This window comes from Macaca thibetana, chromosome 2, assembly GCF_024542745.1.
Source record: "Macaca thibetana thibetana isolate TM-01 chromosome 2, ASM2454274v1, whole genome shotgun sequence".
NCBI classification, from domain to species: Eukaryota; Metazoa; Chordata; class Mammalia; order Primates; family Cercopithecidae; genus Macaca; species Macaca thibetana.
Genome location: NC_065579.1, coordinates 168804437 through 168820475, shown reverse-complemented (window position 1 = coordinate 168820475; position 16039 = coordinate 168804437). Strand labels below are relative to the sequence as shown.

The 16039-nt window shown below is 36.6% G+C and overlaps 1 protein-coding gene across 4 annotated transcripts in view; it reads left to right on the top strand.

Annotated features, from left to right (window-relative positions):
• Positions 1-8690, top strand: part of ALCAM (activated leukocyte cell adhesion molecule) — a 210574-nt gene extending 201884 nt beyond the window's left edge. For all 4 annotated transcript variants that reach the window (XM_050778922.1, XM_050778923.1, XM_050778921.1 and 1 more), the window contains 2 exons: positions 3613-3725; positions 6265-8690. In XM_050778922.1, coding sequence (XP_050634879.1) covers positions 3613-3700 — 88 coding nt within the window. In that variant the 3' untranslated portion in view covers positions 3701-3725; positions 6265-8690. The remainder of the gene's footprint in view (positions 1-3612; positions 3726-6264) is intronic.
• Positions 8691-16039: the final 7349 nt, after the last annotated feature.

Here is a 16039-nt window from a genome sequence, read left to right as displayed (position 1 = left end):
TTTTGTATTTTTAGTAGAGATGGGGTTTTTCCATGTTGGCCAGGCTGGTCTTGAACTCCTGACCTCAAGTGATCCACCCACCTTGGCCTCCCAAAGTGCTGGGATTACAGGTGTGAGCAACTGAGCCCAGCCTGTGTGTAGTTTTGACACATAGTCTTTCTTGGTTTTTTTGGAGTTTCAGTACAAAGACTGATGTGTTTACTAACCACTTCTGGCTTGGTGAAGTTCAACTCCAAACTGTGTGGGTAGTGCCTAAAGATCTATCAGGTTTCTAAGCCTTCTGGTATTGCTTCTCTCTAAGCTCTTTGAAATTTCTCCCACATATGCTATTCACAGGGTCATCCAAGGAGCTTATCATAGTATGTACACAAATTTGGAATTCTTGCCACCCTGTGGCTGTCTGCTTTCTAAGATTTTTCCCGCTTGATTTCCAGCTTTTGTTCTACTTAGTCCATACCTCCCAAGCTGAGAAGTGCCCTTAGAGGAAAAGTCATGTAAAATTTTCTTTCTATTTCTATCTTATTTTTGTCACTCTCAAATACAGTAAAATAGTTCATTCTGTACTTTTCTGAGGGTTTATAATTGTTATAAATATAAGAGTTAACAAAGTACAATTTGGTTTTTTTTTTTCAGTATTACTCAAAACATAACTCTTTGTAGTCCATGCTTTATTTCAAGGTTATGAAATCATTTGCACACTTAATGAGAATATGGCTTTATTCTTACCATACAAGTCAAGGCAACTTGAAACAAATTAAAATTGCAATTTATATTATATTAATTATATGCAATTTATATTATATTATAGTAGTCACTGTCCTCATGTATTACATTGTTGATTTATTTTATTTTATTTTTTAGGATTTACTTACTGAATGTTGACTTTTTTATCTATCACTGTCTACTTGCTCCAAACAAGTTATAATTCTTACTTTAGATGAAAGGAGTGAAAGTTAATGAAATGAGTTTAAAAGAAAACAGACAAAAAGAGAAAGCAAATGGAGAAGTAGAAAAAGAAAGAAGGAATGGAATAGAGAAAAAATTTAGAGGGGTGAGAGAAGACAAGGGGAAGAAAAAAAAAGGAGAGAAGAGATTTTGGGGATTATGTGGCTTTTTAAAATTGCCACAATTCTTACTGATTTATAGAAATTATAGTTATTAGAATATAGAGTTAGTAGCTATTAGAATAATCAAAGACATGTTTATGCATATAATTGTGTACAGAACTATCTGGAAAGGCTGGATTAACAATTACTCAAGTTCTGTCATTTCAATGTAGTATTCTGTCCACCTACTTATAAAAAAAGCAGCTGGGTATGTATGGACTTCATAGTGGTGAGCACTAATATATTAAGGAATAGTAGAAGGAAATAGACATTTTATGATCACGTCAGTTCAACTTAATAGAATAACGATCTGTTGGATGCCTACCATGTGCTAGTCACGGTCTTATGTGTTATGGATAAAATATAAATAAAACAAGGCTGTTGTTCTCAAAGATCTTATGTTCAAGTCAAGGAAACAAGATTTCTCACATCTCAGTGTTTCATGGGGCAGATGGATGGAGAACTGAGCTAAGAGCTTGAAGGGAAAAGCTGGATTTCTCTGCATTTTTAGAGCTAAAGAAACGGATACTTTCTAGGATGTCAATTAGAAGCCTGAAAGAACCATGCCTTAGGAATAGGAGCAAGCCAAAGGTAGACCAAATTTTACTAAAATTGCAGTGGGGCTCCAACGTAGGTCAATACCTGACAGAATTGTGGTAATCAGCCCCTCGGCCTGACAAAGGAAAGAGGGAGCCATATCTGATAGAAAAGAGCGTTCTGTAGAGTCTCTACAGTTCTTTTGTTGATTGAGTCAGCAAAATATAAAAGGACAAGATATGCAAAGAGTCAGGAAAATACAATCAATAATCAAGAGAAAAAGTAAATAAGATAAGCAAACAACTGAATTATTTGAATATTGTTGTTAATAGATAAGGCAATGAAAATAACTACAAATAATATATAAGAAAATGTGTGAGAAAACATACTCAAAAAAAAATAAATAAAAGGAATAGAGAATTGAAATGTGATGATTCAAAAGATAAAAAGAATGAAATCTTTCAGTTCCAAAATGTCAATTTGATTTTAAGGGATCAAATTGACGTTTTGGAACCTAAAGACATAATATTAAACACTAACTTTTCAGTGGATGAATTTAACACAAATGGGCCACAGCAGAGCACAGGAGAAGGAAACTGGAAAACATATCAATAGAAGACACCCAGATCGAAGCACAGAGAGGAAAAAGAACAACCAAGACCAACAAGAGCATAAGAAACATGTGGAAACACACACAATGTATAAGTTATGTATAAAATTGAAATTGCAGAAGAAAGAGCAAGAATAGCAATCACCAGTAAAATAAATAAATACATTATGGTTTATTCACCCTATGACACCCTATAGACCAATGAGAATGAACAATCTATAATCATATGCACCATTATACATGTATGTCACAAACTTAAGGTTGAGTTTAAATAAAAGGCAAACACAAATGAATGCATGTGAGATGATTCCATTTATGTACAAATTACAATAGCAGGTAAAACTATTATGTGAGAATTCAGGTTGTAATAGCCTTTGGGCAGTGTAAGTCCTGCAAGGGCTTATAATGGTCTGCACTTGTCTCTTATTCTGGATGCTGGGAGGAAAGGAAGGGAGGGAGGGAGGGAGGGAGGAAGGGAAGGAAGGAAGGAAGGATGCACTCTTGGACATACAGCTACCATTTGCTCTGATTTCTCCTAGTTAGCCACAAAACCTTAATTGTGTAATTAAGAAAACCTGATTTCATGTCTTAACGAATAGAGTCTAGGCATGGGTAATCATAGTAGCTGCTAAGGCATTGGTTTTCAAACTGTGGCAGGCAGTGGAATCATCTGAGGAGTTAACAGAGATTGCAGGTCCCATCCCCACAGTTTCTGTTTCTGTTTCTGTAGTTCTGGTGTAGGGCCCAAGAATCTGCATTTCTCACAAGTTCACAGGGGATGCTGATACTGCAGGTCTGGGACCATAATTTGAGAACTAGCCATGTTAAGAGTTGCTGTAGCTTCTGTTGTCAATGTTCTATCATAAACTTGGTCTCAATAATCTTGTTGCTGATGTATTCAGTAAAACAGAATCTATAAAGATAGACATAGGGCTTTGGTTCAACTGGGATACATGATAGGGAACACCAAAAGGGAAAAGGCCTTCATGAAATGTCCTAAGAAATTTTTTTGCAGAAAATTCACTTAGAAAGAAAATTTACACTATCAAATGAGTTACTTCCCAGAAATTGGAGAGAAAAATAACCTAGCTAAAAACATGATGCAACAAAGTGTTGTATAGTCTGTGTTCAAAATAATTGATTTTTTTTTCTTTAAGCATACATTTACTGCAAACCTATCACCAAACTTGTTTCAGCAGAATGTGCACTGTTATCAGTCAAGGCTCACAGATGAAATTTTTGCCTAGCGGTTTGCTGTGAAACATTTGCTTTTCAAAGATACATTAATTCAAATCTTAAAATTAAATATAAAAGTTGAACATGTATGTGTCAATGTGATGAAGTTTATTTCTCTTACAGGACTGCATCAAAACATGTAAACAAGGACCTCGGTAATATGGAAGAAAACAAAAAGTTAGAAGAAAACAATCACAAAACTGAAGCCTAAGAGAGAAACTGTCCTAGTTGTCCAGGTGAGTAGTCTGTATGAGTTTCATAGAAATAATTCCCTAGCAAGTAAGAAGCATCCTTAAAGATGAAAGCCTTTACGTTAAGATGCTTCATAATTACAGCTTTCAAAACAGGAAGAGAGGTTTGTTTTTTTTCTTTTTATTATACTTTAAGTTCTGGGATACATGTGCAGAACGTGCAGATTACATAGGTATACACGTGCCATGGTGGTTTGCTATCAATCCATCATCTACATTAGGTATTTCTCCTAATGCTCTCCCTCCCCTAACCTCCCACCTCCCAACAGGCCCCAGTGTGTGGTGTTCCCCTCCCTGTGTCCATGTGTTCTCATTGTTCAACTCCCACTTGTGAGTGAGAACATGCGGTGTCTGGTTTTCTGTTCCTGTGTTAGTTTGCTGAGAATGATGGTTTCCAGCTTCATGCATGTCCCTGCAATGGACATGAACGCACCCTTTTTTACAGCTGCATAGTATTCCTGGTGTATATGTGCGACATTTTCTTTATCCAGTCTATCATCGATGGACATTTGGGTTGGTTCCAAGTCTTTGCTATTGTGAACAGTGCTGCAATAAACATACATACGCATGTGTCTTTATAGTAGAATGGCTTATAATCCTTTTGTTATATACTCAGTAATGGGATTGCTGGGTCAAATGGTATTTCTGACTCTAGATCCTTGAGGAATCGCCGTACCATCTTCCACAATGGTTGCACTAATTTACACTCCCACCAACAGTGTAAAAGCGTTCCTATTTCTCCACATCCTCTCAAAACAGGAACAGAGTTTTTCAAAAGGAAACTTTTGTGATTCAGAAAATGTTTTTGGAAGAATGGACACTTACCTGTCTCCCCACCTCCCTCCTCAAAATAATCATTATCCTCTGAATAATAAAAACCAACTATGAGATGTTAACATTCAATTAGCATTTTATATTTTAATGCAAAAACTTTAAGTGCAAAGAAGCTTTATTTTTTGAATTAGTATTTGGGTTCAATAAGAACAGATTCTAATACCTTAAATTTACTTTAAATAAATGATTATGAAAATACTTTTAAAATATAAAAATTTTAAGCTGGGTGCGGTGGCTCATGCCTGTAATCCCAACACTGGGAGGCTGAGGCAGGTGGATCACTGGAGACTAGGAGTTCGAGACCAGCTTGGCCAATGTGGTGAAACCCTGTGTCTCTACTAAAAATACAAAAATGAGCCAGTCCTGGTGGCAAGCACCTATAATCCCAGCTACTCAGGTGGCTGAGGCAGGGGAATCACTCGAACCCAGGAGGTGGGGGTTGCAGTGAGCTGAGATGGTGCCGCTGCACTCCAATCTGGGTGACAGAATGAGATTCTGTCTCAAAATATAAAAATTTAAAAAAAAAATTTAATCTAGGGATTTAATAAAAGTGTGAGTGTATTTATACAGCCAATATCCCAAATCATTTTAATGAAAAGTCTAACAAACTTGTGCATGTGTGTATACATATACACATATGCTTTTATAGGTAGTATATGTATGTATATGTGTATATATGTATCCATGTGTCGATATGCACATATGTAGAGGCATATGTCTGTTACATATGTTATATATATTTAACATATAAAATAGCTGTGTGTGATTTTTAAGACAGTCTCAAAAAGGAGTATGTTTCCATAGCATTGCCACCTACAATTTGAGGTTTTTCTTTTTATTTGTGTTCCCTTAAACCAACCAAATAGGAGAGCCATTTGCACTAACTATTTAATGTGTCTTTTAGAATAACTGCTACTATAGCTTACCAATATGATATGAAAAGCCCCGACCGCCACAGTAAACCTCGCGTTCATTATAAATAAACCACAAGTCACAATTTGAGTGGGTCATCCAAGTTAATCCCATAGTAAGAATGGGGTGTGGGAAAGTATTGAATTTAAAAGGATGCACACAGGGGAGAACAATAGAATAATTGAAATAAGGCTTGTTTTTTTAAAACCTGAAAGCCAGGTTTTTAAACTGATGGGGTGAAAGAAATCAGAACTGGATTGCTTCTCTATCTTGCCTTTCATTGGAGGTCAAGTATGCAGCATTCCCACACGACTTCTTTTGTTTGTTTGCTTTTTCCACTTCTCTAGGGTTCTTTTCCCCAGTCCTTTGTAAACATAGATTTTAACTACTGTTTTCTTCAAAATTGTATAGAGTAACTTCTCAATGAAAAACTGTACTTGAAGGCACATCCCACGAAATAGCGTGATTTGAAAGAATGAGTATATTTTTAACCTAAAGAGAAATGCAATGAAATATTTTCTTGAAAAAGCTTGCATTAGTATTAATTTTACAAAAAAAAAAAAAGAACACTCTGAATAATTCCAAAAATTATTTGTAGAATGGATGCAGCAATGCCTGAGATTATAGATGGGCTGGGGGACAGTGGAGTTTTATAAAAGGCCCTCCTGTAAAGTAATTCACTAAATTACTTTTAGTACAAAGTGTCTGTTGATGTTAAAAAAAAAAAAAAATTACTGCTATGGCAGCTTATCTAAAGTATGCTTTTTTTTCATTTCAGAGATAAAAATCATATAGACCAATTGAAGCATGAACGTGGATTGTATTTAAGACATAAATAAAGACATTGACAGCAATTCATGGTTCAAGTATTAAGCAGTTCATTCTACCAAGCTGTTACAGGTTTTTAGAGAATTATCTCAAGTAAAACAAGGAAATTTAATTACAAACAGTAAGACCAAGTTTTGGCAGCCATGATAATAGGTCATATGTTGTGTTTGGTTCAATTTTTTTTCCGTAAATGTCTGCACTGAGGATTTCTTTTTGGTTTGCCTTTTATGTAAATTTTTTACGTAGCTATTTTTATACACTGTAAGCTTTGTTCTGGGAGTTGCTGTTAATCTGATGTACAATGTAATGTTTTTATTTCAATTGTTTGTATGGATAATCTGAGCAGGTACATTTCTGATTCTGATTGCTATCAGTAATGCCCCAAACTTTCTCACAAGCACCTAAAACCCAAAGGTGGCAGCTTGTGAAGACTGGGGACACTCACATTGCCCTAATCAAAAACTGTGATTTTTATCACAAGGGAGGGGAGGCCAAGAGTCAGAGTGATAGACACCATAAGAGCCGACTCTTTGATGTGCCACCAGCAGACTCTCAGAAGTAAATCACAGATGCATATAGACACACATACATAACGGTACTCCCAAACTGACAATTTTACCTATTCTAAAAAAGACATAAAACAGAATTTGGTAGCACTTACCTCTACAGACACCTGCTAATAAATTATTTTCTGTCAAAAGGAAAAACACAAGCATGTGTGAGAGACACTTTGGAAAAATCATGGTCAACATTCCCATTTTCATAGATCACAAAGTAAATCGCTGTAATTACAAATTGGTGTTAAATCCTTTGGGTTATCCACTGCCTTAAAATTATACCTACTTCATGTTTAAAAAGATATCAGTCAGAATTAGAGTTTTTAACAGTGGTCATTATCAAAGCCGTGTTATTTTCCACAGAATATAGAATATATATTTTTTTCGTGTGTGTTTTTGTTAACTTCCCTACAGATACTGAATGCACCTGCAGATAATTTAGTGTTTTTAACTGATACATAATTTATCAAGCAGTACATGAAAGTGTAATAATAAAATGTCTATGTATCTTTAGTTACATTCCAATTTGTAACTTTATAAACATGTTTTATGCTCGAGGAAATTTTTGGGGTGGTAGTATAAATGGAAACTTTTTGAAGTAGACTGGATATGGGCTACTTGTGACTAGACTTTTAAACTTTGCTCTTTCAGGCAGAAGCCTGGTTTCTGGGAAAACACTGCACAGCCATTTCTTTCCCAGGATTTACACAACTTTAAAGGGAAGATCAATGAACATCAGATTTCTAGGTATAGAGCTATGTTATTTGAAAGGAAAAGGAAAACTGGTGTTTGTTTCTTAGACTCATGAAATAAAAAATTATGAAGGCAATGAACATAAATTGAAAATTAAAGTCAGATGAGAATAGGAATAATATTTTGCCACTTCTGCATTCTTTAGAAACATATGTTATTGTACATTTGTAAACCATTTACTGTCTGGGCAATAGTGACTCCGTTTAATAAAAGCTTCCTGTAGTGCATTGGTATGGATTAAATGCATAAAATATTCTTAGACTCAATGCTGTATAAAATATTATGGGAAAAAAAGAAAATATGTTATTTTGCCTCTAAACTTTTCTTGAAGTTTTATTTGGCAGGAAAAAAAAAATTAAATCTTGGTCAATATTTAAACCAAAGTAAAAGGGGAAAAACCAAAGTTATTTGTTTTGCATGGCTAAGCCATTCTGTTATCTCTGTAAATACTGTGATTTCTTTTTTATTTTCTCTTTAGAATTTTGTTAAAGAAATTCTAAAATTTTTAAACACCTGCTCTCCACATTAAATCACAAACACTAAAATAAAATTACTTCCATATAAATATTATTTTTTCTTTTGGTGCGGGAGATCAAAGGTTTAAAGTCTAACTTCTAAGATATATTTGCAGAAAGAAGCAACATGACAATAGAAAGAGAGGGTTACGCTACAATTATTTCTTGGTTTCCACTTGCAATGGTTCATTAAGTCCAAAAACAGCTGTCAGAACCTTCAGAGCAGAACATGAGACACTCAGAGCTCTGGACCTAAAGCAGAAAGTTTGCCGGGGAAAAAAGAGCATTGTTACCATCGCATCAGTGCCTGGATAAAGAGGAAAGCTTACTCGTTTAATGGCCGCCACGTGCACGGAGATGCTGAGAAGAAAAAGAATTCCAAATCCTCACCTTCTGAGGTTTCGGCTCTCCCATTTAATTCTTCGGCAACAGGAAACAGGTCTTGCAGGTTCAAGGTTCACTCCCTGTATGTGATAATAGGAATTGTATGTGGAAATGGATTAACATACCCGTCTATGCCTAAAAGATAATAAAACTGAAATATGTCTTCACAGGTCTCTCACAGCTGTCTGACTGTTGTCTAAAGTAGAATGTTCATGTGTGGAAAGTGATGGTCTTTATCAAATAGTGAAAAACTCACTGTGACTCTCCATCTTTCCAGAGAAGGAGTGCAGAAAAATAAAATTCCCCATGCCTTCCTACTAGGTCAGGTGGGCTACCTCAGCTAGTCCCCAGATTTCACCAGTGATTGATTCTATAATGCATCTGTCTTCAATGATAGGATCATACTTACTCTTGGATGTCCCAGGTAACTGTCCTAGGACCTTAATTAAGAGAACATTTTCATATTTGTTCACTTCTGCTAATAACGTTCTATTCAGATTGTCATTTGGAATTACCCAGGCCTGAACTTTCAGAAAACGTATTCCCTCCAAAATAAGGTAAAGCCAGCTGTGTACATAAGAGAAGGAAATTAACATTTATTGAGCCCATACTATGTGCTAGGGTCATTCATACATTAACGGTTAACAGTTAACAGTTGTAAACAGTACTAAATATCCCCCTCATTTAACAGCTGAAAACCTGAGGTTTAGAGGAACTTCATAATTCCCAAATGCACTTGGCTTCAAAGTAGATAAGTTGGGTATCAAACTAGATCTGAGTCCTTGCCCCAGTCTACATACTTCCCTAAGTTCCTCTAAAGAATGCTCCTTTTCATAATATGTAAAATTGGAAAACATTAATTGACACATAGACTGGTTATACCATTGATAAAAGGATTATTCTGAAATATTTAAATCATTCAGAAGGGCAAAATTGCATAACTTTTCAACAGTATTTGGATTAAACATATTAGACATGTTATTAGAATGTATAATATATTCCACATCATATTTTTAAACATCACATATGCCATTATATACTAAGTGCCTATTATGAGACAGATACTGTATTGGTGCATGTTTTAAATAATGTTTCATTGAATTTATCTGATAGGAGAGGTGTGATGTCTATTTTAAAGATGAAGACTCAATGCAAATAACTTTTTCACAATTCCAGATACAGAGTGGTTGAGCCAGGACCCATGCTCAAGTTGCTAAAGTTCAGACTCGATTCATTATATTGTTTATCATCCCATTATAAGAATGTACATCTGTCTACACTTGGAGAGACTAACAAAAAGATAGATTAGCATTAAATAACCTATTTGTTTTTCTAACAACTAAGCGCCATTGATATTCAAGGTAGTATGATTATAAATAAGACATATATTAAAACTGCTTTGAAAACAATAAATGATAGTATAAATGTTAGCTGCATTTTAATCTTATGTCTAAGGAATTAAATTGAACTAACTCCTATTTGAAAAGTTAGTGCAGTATATTGGGCTGTGTAAACATTACACTTTCACAATAGGAAATACTTCAGTTAAACACTGAATATATATTTTTTATGTAGGCTTCTTCATTAAAACTTTTTAAAAAATACTCTGTATTTTTACATGAAGCCAGAAAACTGGGGCCCGTTTTTTTCTTATCACACAATCTTCAACTGTTCATCCTCATTCTAATCCAATTTCTTCTTTTTATCCTAATTCTGCTTCTCACATTTTTTCCTGATAAATGATTTTAATGTGCACAAATATTCATTAGAAAATGAATACCCAGGCACATGACTCCAAAAGCAGAGCTGATTCTCCAGTTATTTGTCTTATGCCTTTTTACTGGCTATCTCTGGGAAAGATTTTGCCCTGTAATGATCAAGCCCCTAAATGAGAGAAAAGATTTTCAATTAGGTGCATACACATGCACACAAATACACAGAGGCAGACAATACACACACACACACACACACACACACACACACACTGTGGGCTATTTTATCCCTTTTTGTTTGTTTGTTTTTTGAAGAGAGAACATAGGATTTGCTTAACAGAAAAGAAATTGTTTGAAGGACTACAAAATATTTGTCAGAAATAGAAAGCAGCTAAGAGGTGGAAATATTGATGATGCTTTGATGGGAGGCGTTTGTAAGTCAAAGGTCCAACAGTGCATTAGACCCAATAGTTGCAATAAAATTGGTTTGAGTAAACCTAATCATATAATCTCTATACTACCAAGAAACAAGTGACAGCCTCAATATCACAAAGGCTCAAAATAATGTTTTTTCATTCTTTGAAAGACCATGTATTATCAGAGAGCAAAGGCTACAGTCTCCAGTAAGTACAGTATTTGATTAAAAAAAGAAAATTCTAGGGCTAGGCACAGTGGCTCATACCTGTATCCCCAACACTTTGGGAGGCCAAGGTGGAAGGACTGCTTGAGCCCAGCCGGGGCAACGTGGTGAAACCCTATCTCTCCATCTCTACAAAAGACACAAACAATTAACCAGGTGGGGTGGCACAGGCCTGTAGTTCCAGCTACCTGGGAGGCTGAGATGGGTAGATCACTGGAACCCAGAAGGTGGACACTGCAGTGATTGCTCCACTGCACTCCAGCTTAGGCTACTGAGCAAGACCCTGTCTCAGGGAAAAATAAAAATAAAAAAAGTACCTTTGGACGCTGTCAGAAACTCAATTTGGACTATATTGGAGTTAATAAAGTAACATTTTAAGATTTCCCAAAAATATCTTTCTTTTGATTCTACTTTCTCAGGTAGACCATAAAAATTTTAGCTTCAATTAGCAGTTTAAATTCACAGCTTGATTCACATAACATCTGAGAGGTTCACTTGCACAGAGATAGCAGTTTTGGACAGCTCTGTGTAATTCTTTGAATTCTCATCAGTAAGGAAACCACAGGTTTAGTTAAATAAGATGTGGTTACTGCTTGAAAACTGATTCACAACTCTCCCTGGAATGACTTATTAAGGAAATGGAATATTTCTGTTACAAAAAGGCGTATATTGAAGCATTAGAGTCATTCCTTGTATGCTAAACCATTTCTAAAAAACAAGTTTGCTCTGAAATTTTGGGCTACTACATTGTTGGTAATAACTAAATTTCTTTTTCTTAGCTTGATTATAATTGTCTATGAATCACCTTAAAATAGTCTTTAATTGAAAGCAAATAGTCATAACCTATTGTTGAATCTGATTCCAAGAAGAAGGACTATTGGAAATATTTGTAGGTTTATTTACTGCAAATATTTTAAATTACTACAAAAGTAGTAATCTTTTTATAATATTTCTTAATTTAAAGAGCTTTTTTTTTTTTATCTAATAGCTGCACACAAGCTGTGGCAAAGGTGATGGGTTTTTGGTCACATTGGCAACAACACCACATAAACAACAGATCAATAGGCCCGCATGTTCCTAACTGATGAATCTGTTTACAGAGAAATGTCATTAAAAGATTGCCTGTAGTGGCTTTGTTACTCTTCTGTTAATCTGGGTTTAACTTTTCTTGAATGTAATAAAATAAACTCATTAAAATATCAAATATGTACTTCACAGTTACCACCACAGCCCTTAACTATATTTTTTGTTGTCCTGATAATAATAGTAATGTATGTATTCAGTGTTCATTTCAAAGGTTTACATTGATTGAGAAATATAGTTGATTTCATGAAGTTTCTATGACATAGATGGAGTGAACTTTACATTAGTCTCTTTAGCATTGTTGCCCAGTAGTACCTGGCACTGCACCAAAGAAAATCTGGTACAGGGGCAGGGCAGCTTTTGTTGGTTCAGCCTCATCATTCCTCACTCTTATTATTGGATATCACATATGAATGTGTGTATAGGTTCTGAATGGGAAATCTGCTTCTCAGTTTCTCCTTTAAAATGATTTTTCCAAGCTTTTGATCCAATGGGGAAATCCTGTGGTTGGGAGCAAAATCAAGTGGGCTTTACCAAAATAGTTTGCATTCCATTTTAAAAATTAAAGTCCAGAATGGAGCAGCTGAGGTTTGGAAACTTGAATGAGTATAGGGAGCGGTTCAGTTATGATTTGGGTCTCCAAATTAGCTTGAATTTCCAGATTTAAATCACATGTGTTTATGATAGCAATTAACTGAGCATTTGCTAAACGATGCCTTTGTGTGATGAAGCATGTGACTATCAGCACCAGTCAACACAGTTAGGTTTGTCCCTGGCTCACATTTTCTTCTCTCCCTTTCCCTCCCAGGGCTTCTATAAAAGTGGGAAGTTTGTGTTCAGTTTTAAGGTGAGTCCCAGGCAGGCAGGGATGGCTCTCTGGTCTGAGGAGGCAGCAGCTTCTTAGAGGAAGCTACCACAGTGTGAGTCTTTTCCCTCCATCCTTGTCTGTGCAGGTACCAGAAGATGCCTCCTTAAGTTAAAAGCTTTTGCCAAAAGCATCCTGTCATTTCTTAGATGATCCATTTGTTGCATTAGTTGCCCTGACTTATATCCATATCCTTTGTCATGTGACTTTGCAGCTCCTTCCACAAAAGTGCCAGAGCATAATTTCCCAACTCTTGATCCTATATTGGGTCATATGATTTGCTTTGGCCAACAAAATCATATGGAAGTAACAGTCCACTAGTTCTGAGCCCCGGCCTGAAGCTGCCTACTATGTTTCCTCTTGCCCTTTTGTATTTGTCACTGCCATGAGAAAAACAGAAGCAAATAACCCTGCTAATGCCAAGAGGAGGTTGAGAGGCACACAGAGCAGATCTGTACCACATCAGGTGCCTCTTTCAAGGCCAGCCTGGAGCAGAGCTCCTAGTCAATCCACAGCTACATGAGCAAGTCCAGCCAATGTCACTAAAGCCCAGTCTGCATCAGCTGTCTCTCAGACGATCCACAGACATATGGGCCACAATAATAAATAATTGTCGTTTTTAAGCCGCTGCACTTTTACATTGTTATTATGTAACAATAACTAACTAGTACACCTTTTCACAGGCAACTGAGTTCCTGATTGACTCATTGGTCATGATAATATCAAGAACAGTCATTCCATAAAAAGTCAGAGACATTTTATTAAAACTCCACTGATAAGTCTTTTGTGCTGTCAAAATGCTTCCTTCCTCCCTTGAGCTTTCTGGGACCAACATTCACCACCCAGAACCCTCAACATATAGAAATATACTATTGAATATACTTTAGTATCAACAAATAAGAATCTATTGTAGTAATGCCAGGTAGCAATTTAGAGATCATTGTTAAGTATATAAATCATACACAAGTCTCTTGACAGACTGGGCATGTGATGTGTTTTGCCTAGGCTGGGCCACATTTGCCCTTCTTCATTGTTCCCAAAGTTCATCGTTCAAGGTGGGTTCATACAATTGCTCTTTCTTTGTGCCCACATAATTACATGCCAATACCTTTCCTCAAATTAGAAATTATATTCAGGCAAGATATTCTGCTGACACCGCACTCCTCGCCAAATGTCAGAGTCTCTTAAAAAAATACTGTGAGCTCAAAAGGCCTAATTAGGTTTTCAGTAATTCATGTCACTGGTCATTAGGACAATCATACAAATCAGCAAGCACTCAGGTGTCCAGACACTAAATGGAGACATGAATCTAAAAGATCACCGGCAACAGTCCTAAAAGAAATCAAAAAAGTTTTCTCACTGCTTTCATTAACCTTTTCCTTATGTTTTCACATTTCAGGCACTTATTCTCCAGACCTATAAAATTGTGCAGCAACAAGGTTCAGGGAAAGGAGATGGAAATAATATGGATAATCTATTTAAGTGACATGTACTTAGGAAGTAGTTATTAAACATATTTACAGACGCATACATCCTCACCCACTTTCCTGCAAGCTTTTGGATTCTGACTATCCACCATATCCTGGATGAAGCAACAGTAGCAACAATGAAAGGGGAGATGGGCGTACTTTGTTTTTGTGTTCCCAAAGGGCACAGGGCATCCTTGAGGGACAGATGAACTTGATGATTTAATAGAAATACCTTTAGAAATAAGCAGACTTTGATTGGACTTCTAAATGAATACTATGGATCTACAATTTATTAGAAGTGAGGCCTTGAGCATAATACCTAAACCCCTGAGCCTCAATTACATCATCTGTAGAATGGCAGCAACACTAATTGTGTCAGAGCTTGTTACTCTCTAAAGGATAAAATGCACACATAGAAGAGAAAATGGGGGCTGGGCATGGTGGCTCACACCTGCAATCCCAGTATTTTGGGAGGCCAAGGTGGCAGGATTCCTTGATGCCAGGTGTTGAAGACCAGCCTGAGAAACACAGCTAGACACTGTATCTACCAAAAAAACAAAAACAAAAAGCGGGTGTCATGGTGTACATCTGTAATCCCAGCAACTCAGAAGACTGAGGCAGGAGGGTCACTTGAGCCTAGGAGTTTGAGGCTGCAATGAGCTATGATCACACCAATGTACTCCAACCTGGGCAACAGAGCAAAACCCTATGGTATAATTTGGCTGGGTCACTACCCAAATCTCACCTTGAATGGTAATAATTAATCCCCATGTGTCAAGGGCAGGGCCAGGTGGAGATAATTGAATCATGAGGGCAGTTTCCCCATACTCTTCCACGGTAGTAAATAAACCTCACGAGATCTGATGGTTTTATAAATGGGAGTTCCCCTGTGCAAGCTCTCTTGCCTGCTGCCATGTAAAGCATGCCTTTGCTTCTCCTTCACCTTCCGGCATGATTGTGAGGCCTCCCCAGCCACGTGGAACTGTGAGTTTGTTAAGCCTATTTCGTTTATAAATTACCCAGTCTCAGGTATGTCTTCATTAGCAGCATGAGAATGGACTAATACACACTATGTAAAATTATAAAAAAGGGAAATGACTGTGGGACCCACTACGAAGTACAGATTAGATTACTACATAGCAGAGAAACCCAATCCAACAGAAAGGATATGTTCCAAATTAGAGACAGTGAACAAAATAATTGTTTTATGTTTGTTTTTTAATGACAGTCACAAGCAGTATCTTTTCCCATCTTGGGAAAGCAGTTTCTGAGAGCTGCTCACTTGCTGGTGGTATTTGGTCTAATATGTTAATCTTTATGCAAATACTAGCCTAGCTGCTTGTAGTTACTCCTGGAAATTATCTCCACATATATGAAGCATTTCTCATTTTAGCTAAAGTCAAATCTGTGCTTCTGTCAGCAGGGTAGATGGCAATGTCAAAGCTTGTCATAGGCTAAAGGATCACAGTGATACAAAATGGTTGGACTCCTGGATAAACTACCCTTAATCCTGGAACTGCAGCCCTAAGTGAAAACAGCTGACCTCATTTTTCCACCCAAATGTTGTTTTTTTGGCCTGCCACACCCCTATCCTGTGCCCCTAAAAAGACTTCAGCTAGCAGAGCAATACAAGCTCTGAACACTGGGGATACAAGCTGCTGAATAGTGAGTGGAGAAGCAGCAACCAAGCATCAGAGACTATGGATAGACATGGCCACCTTCAGACAGTGAGGCTTCAGGTAAGGAT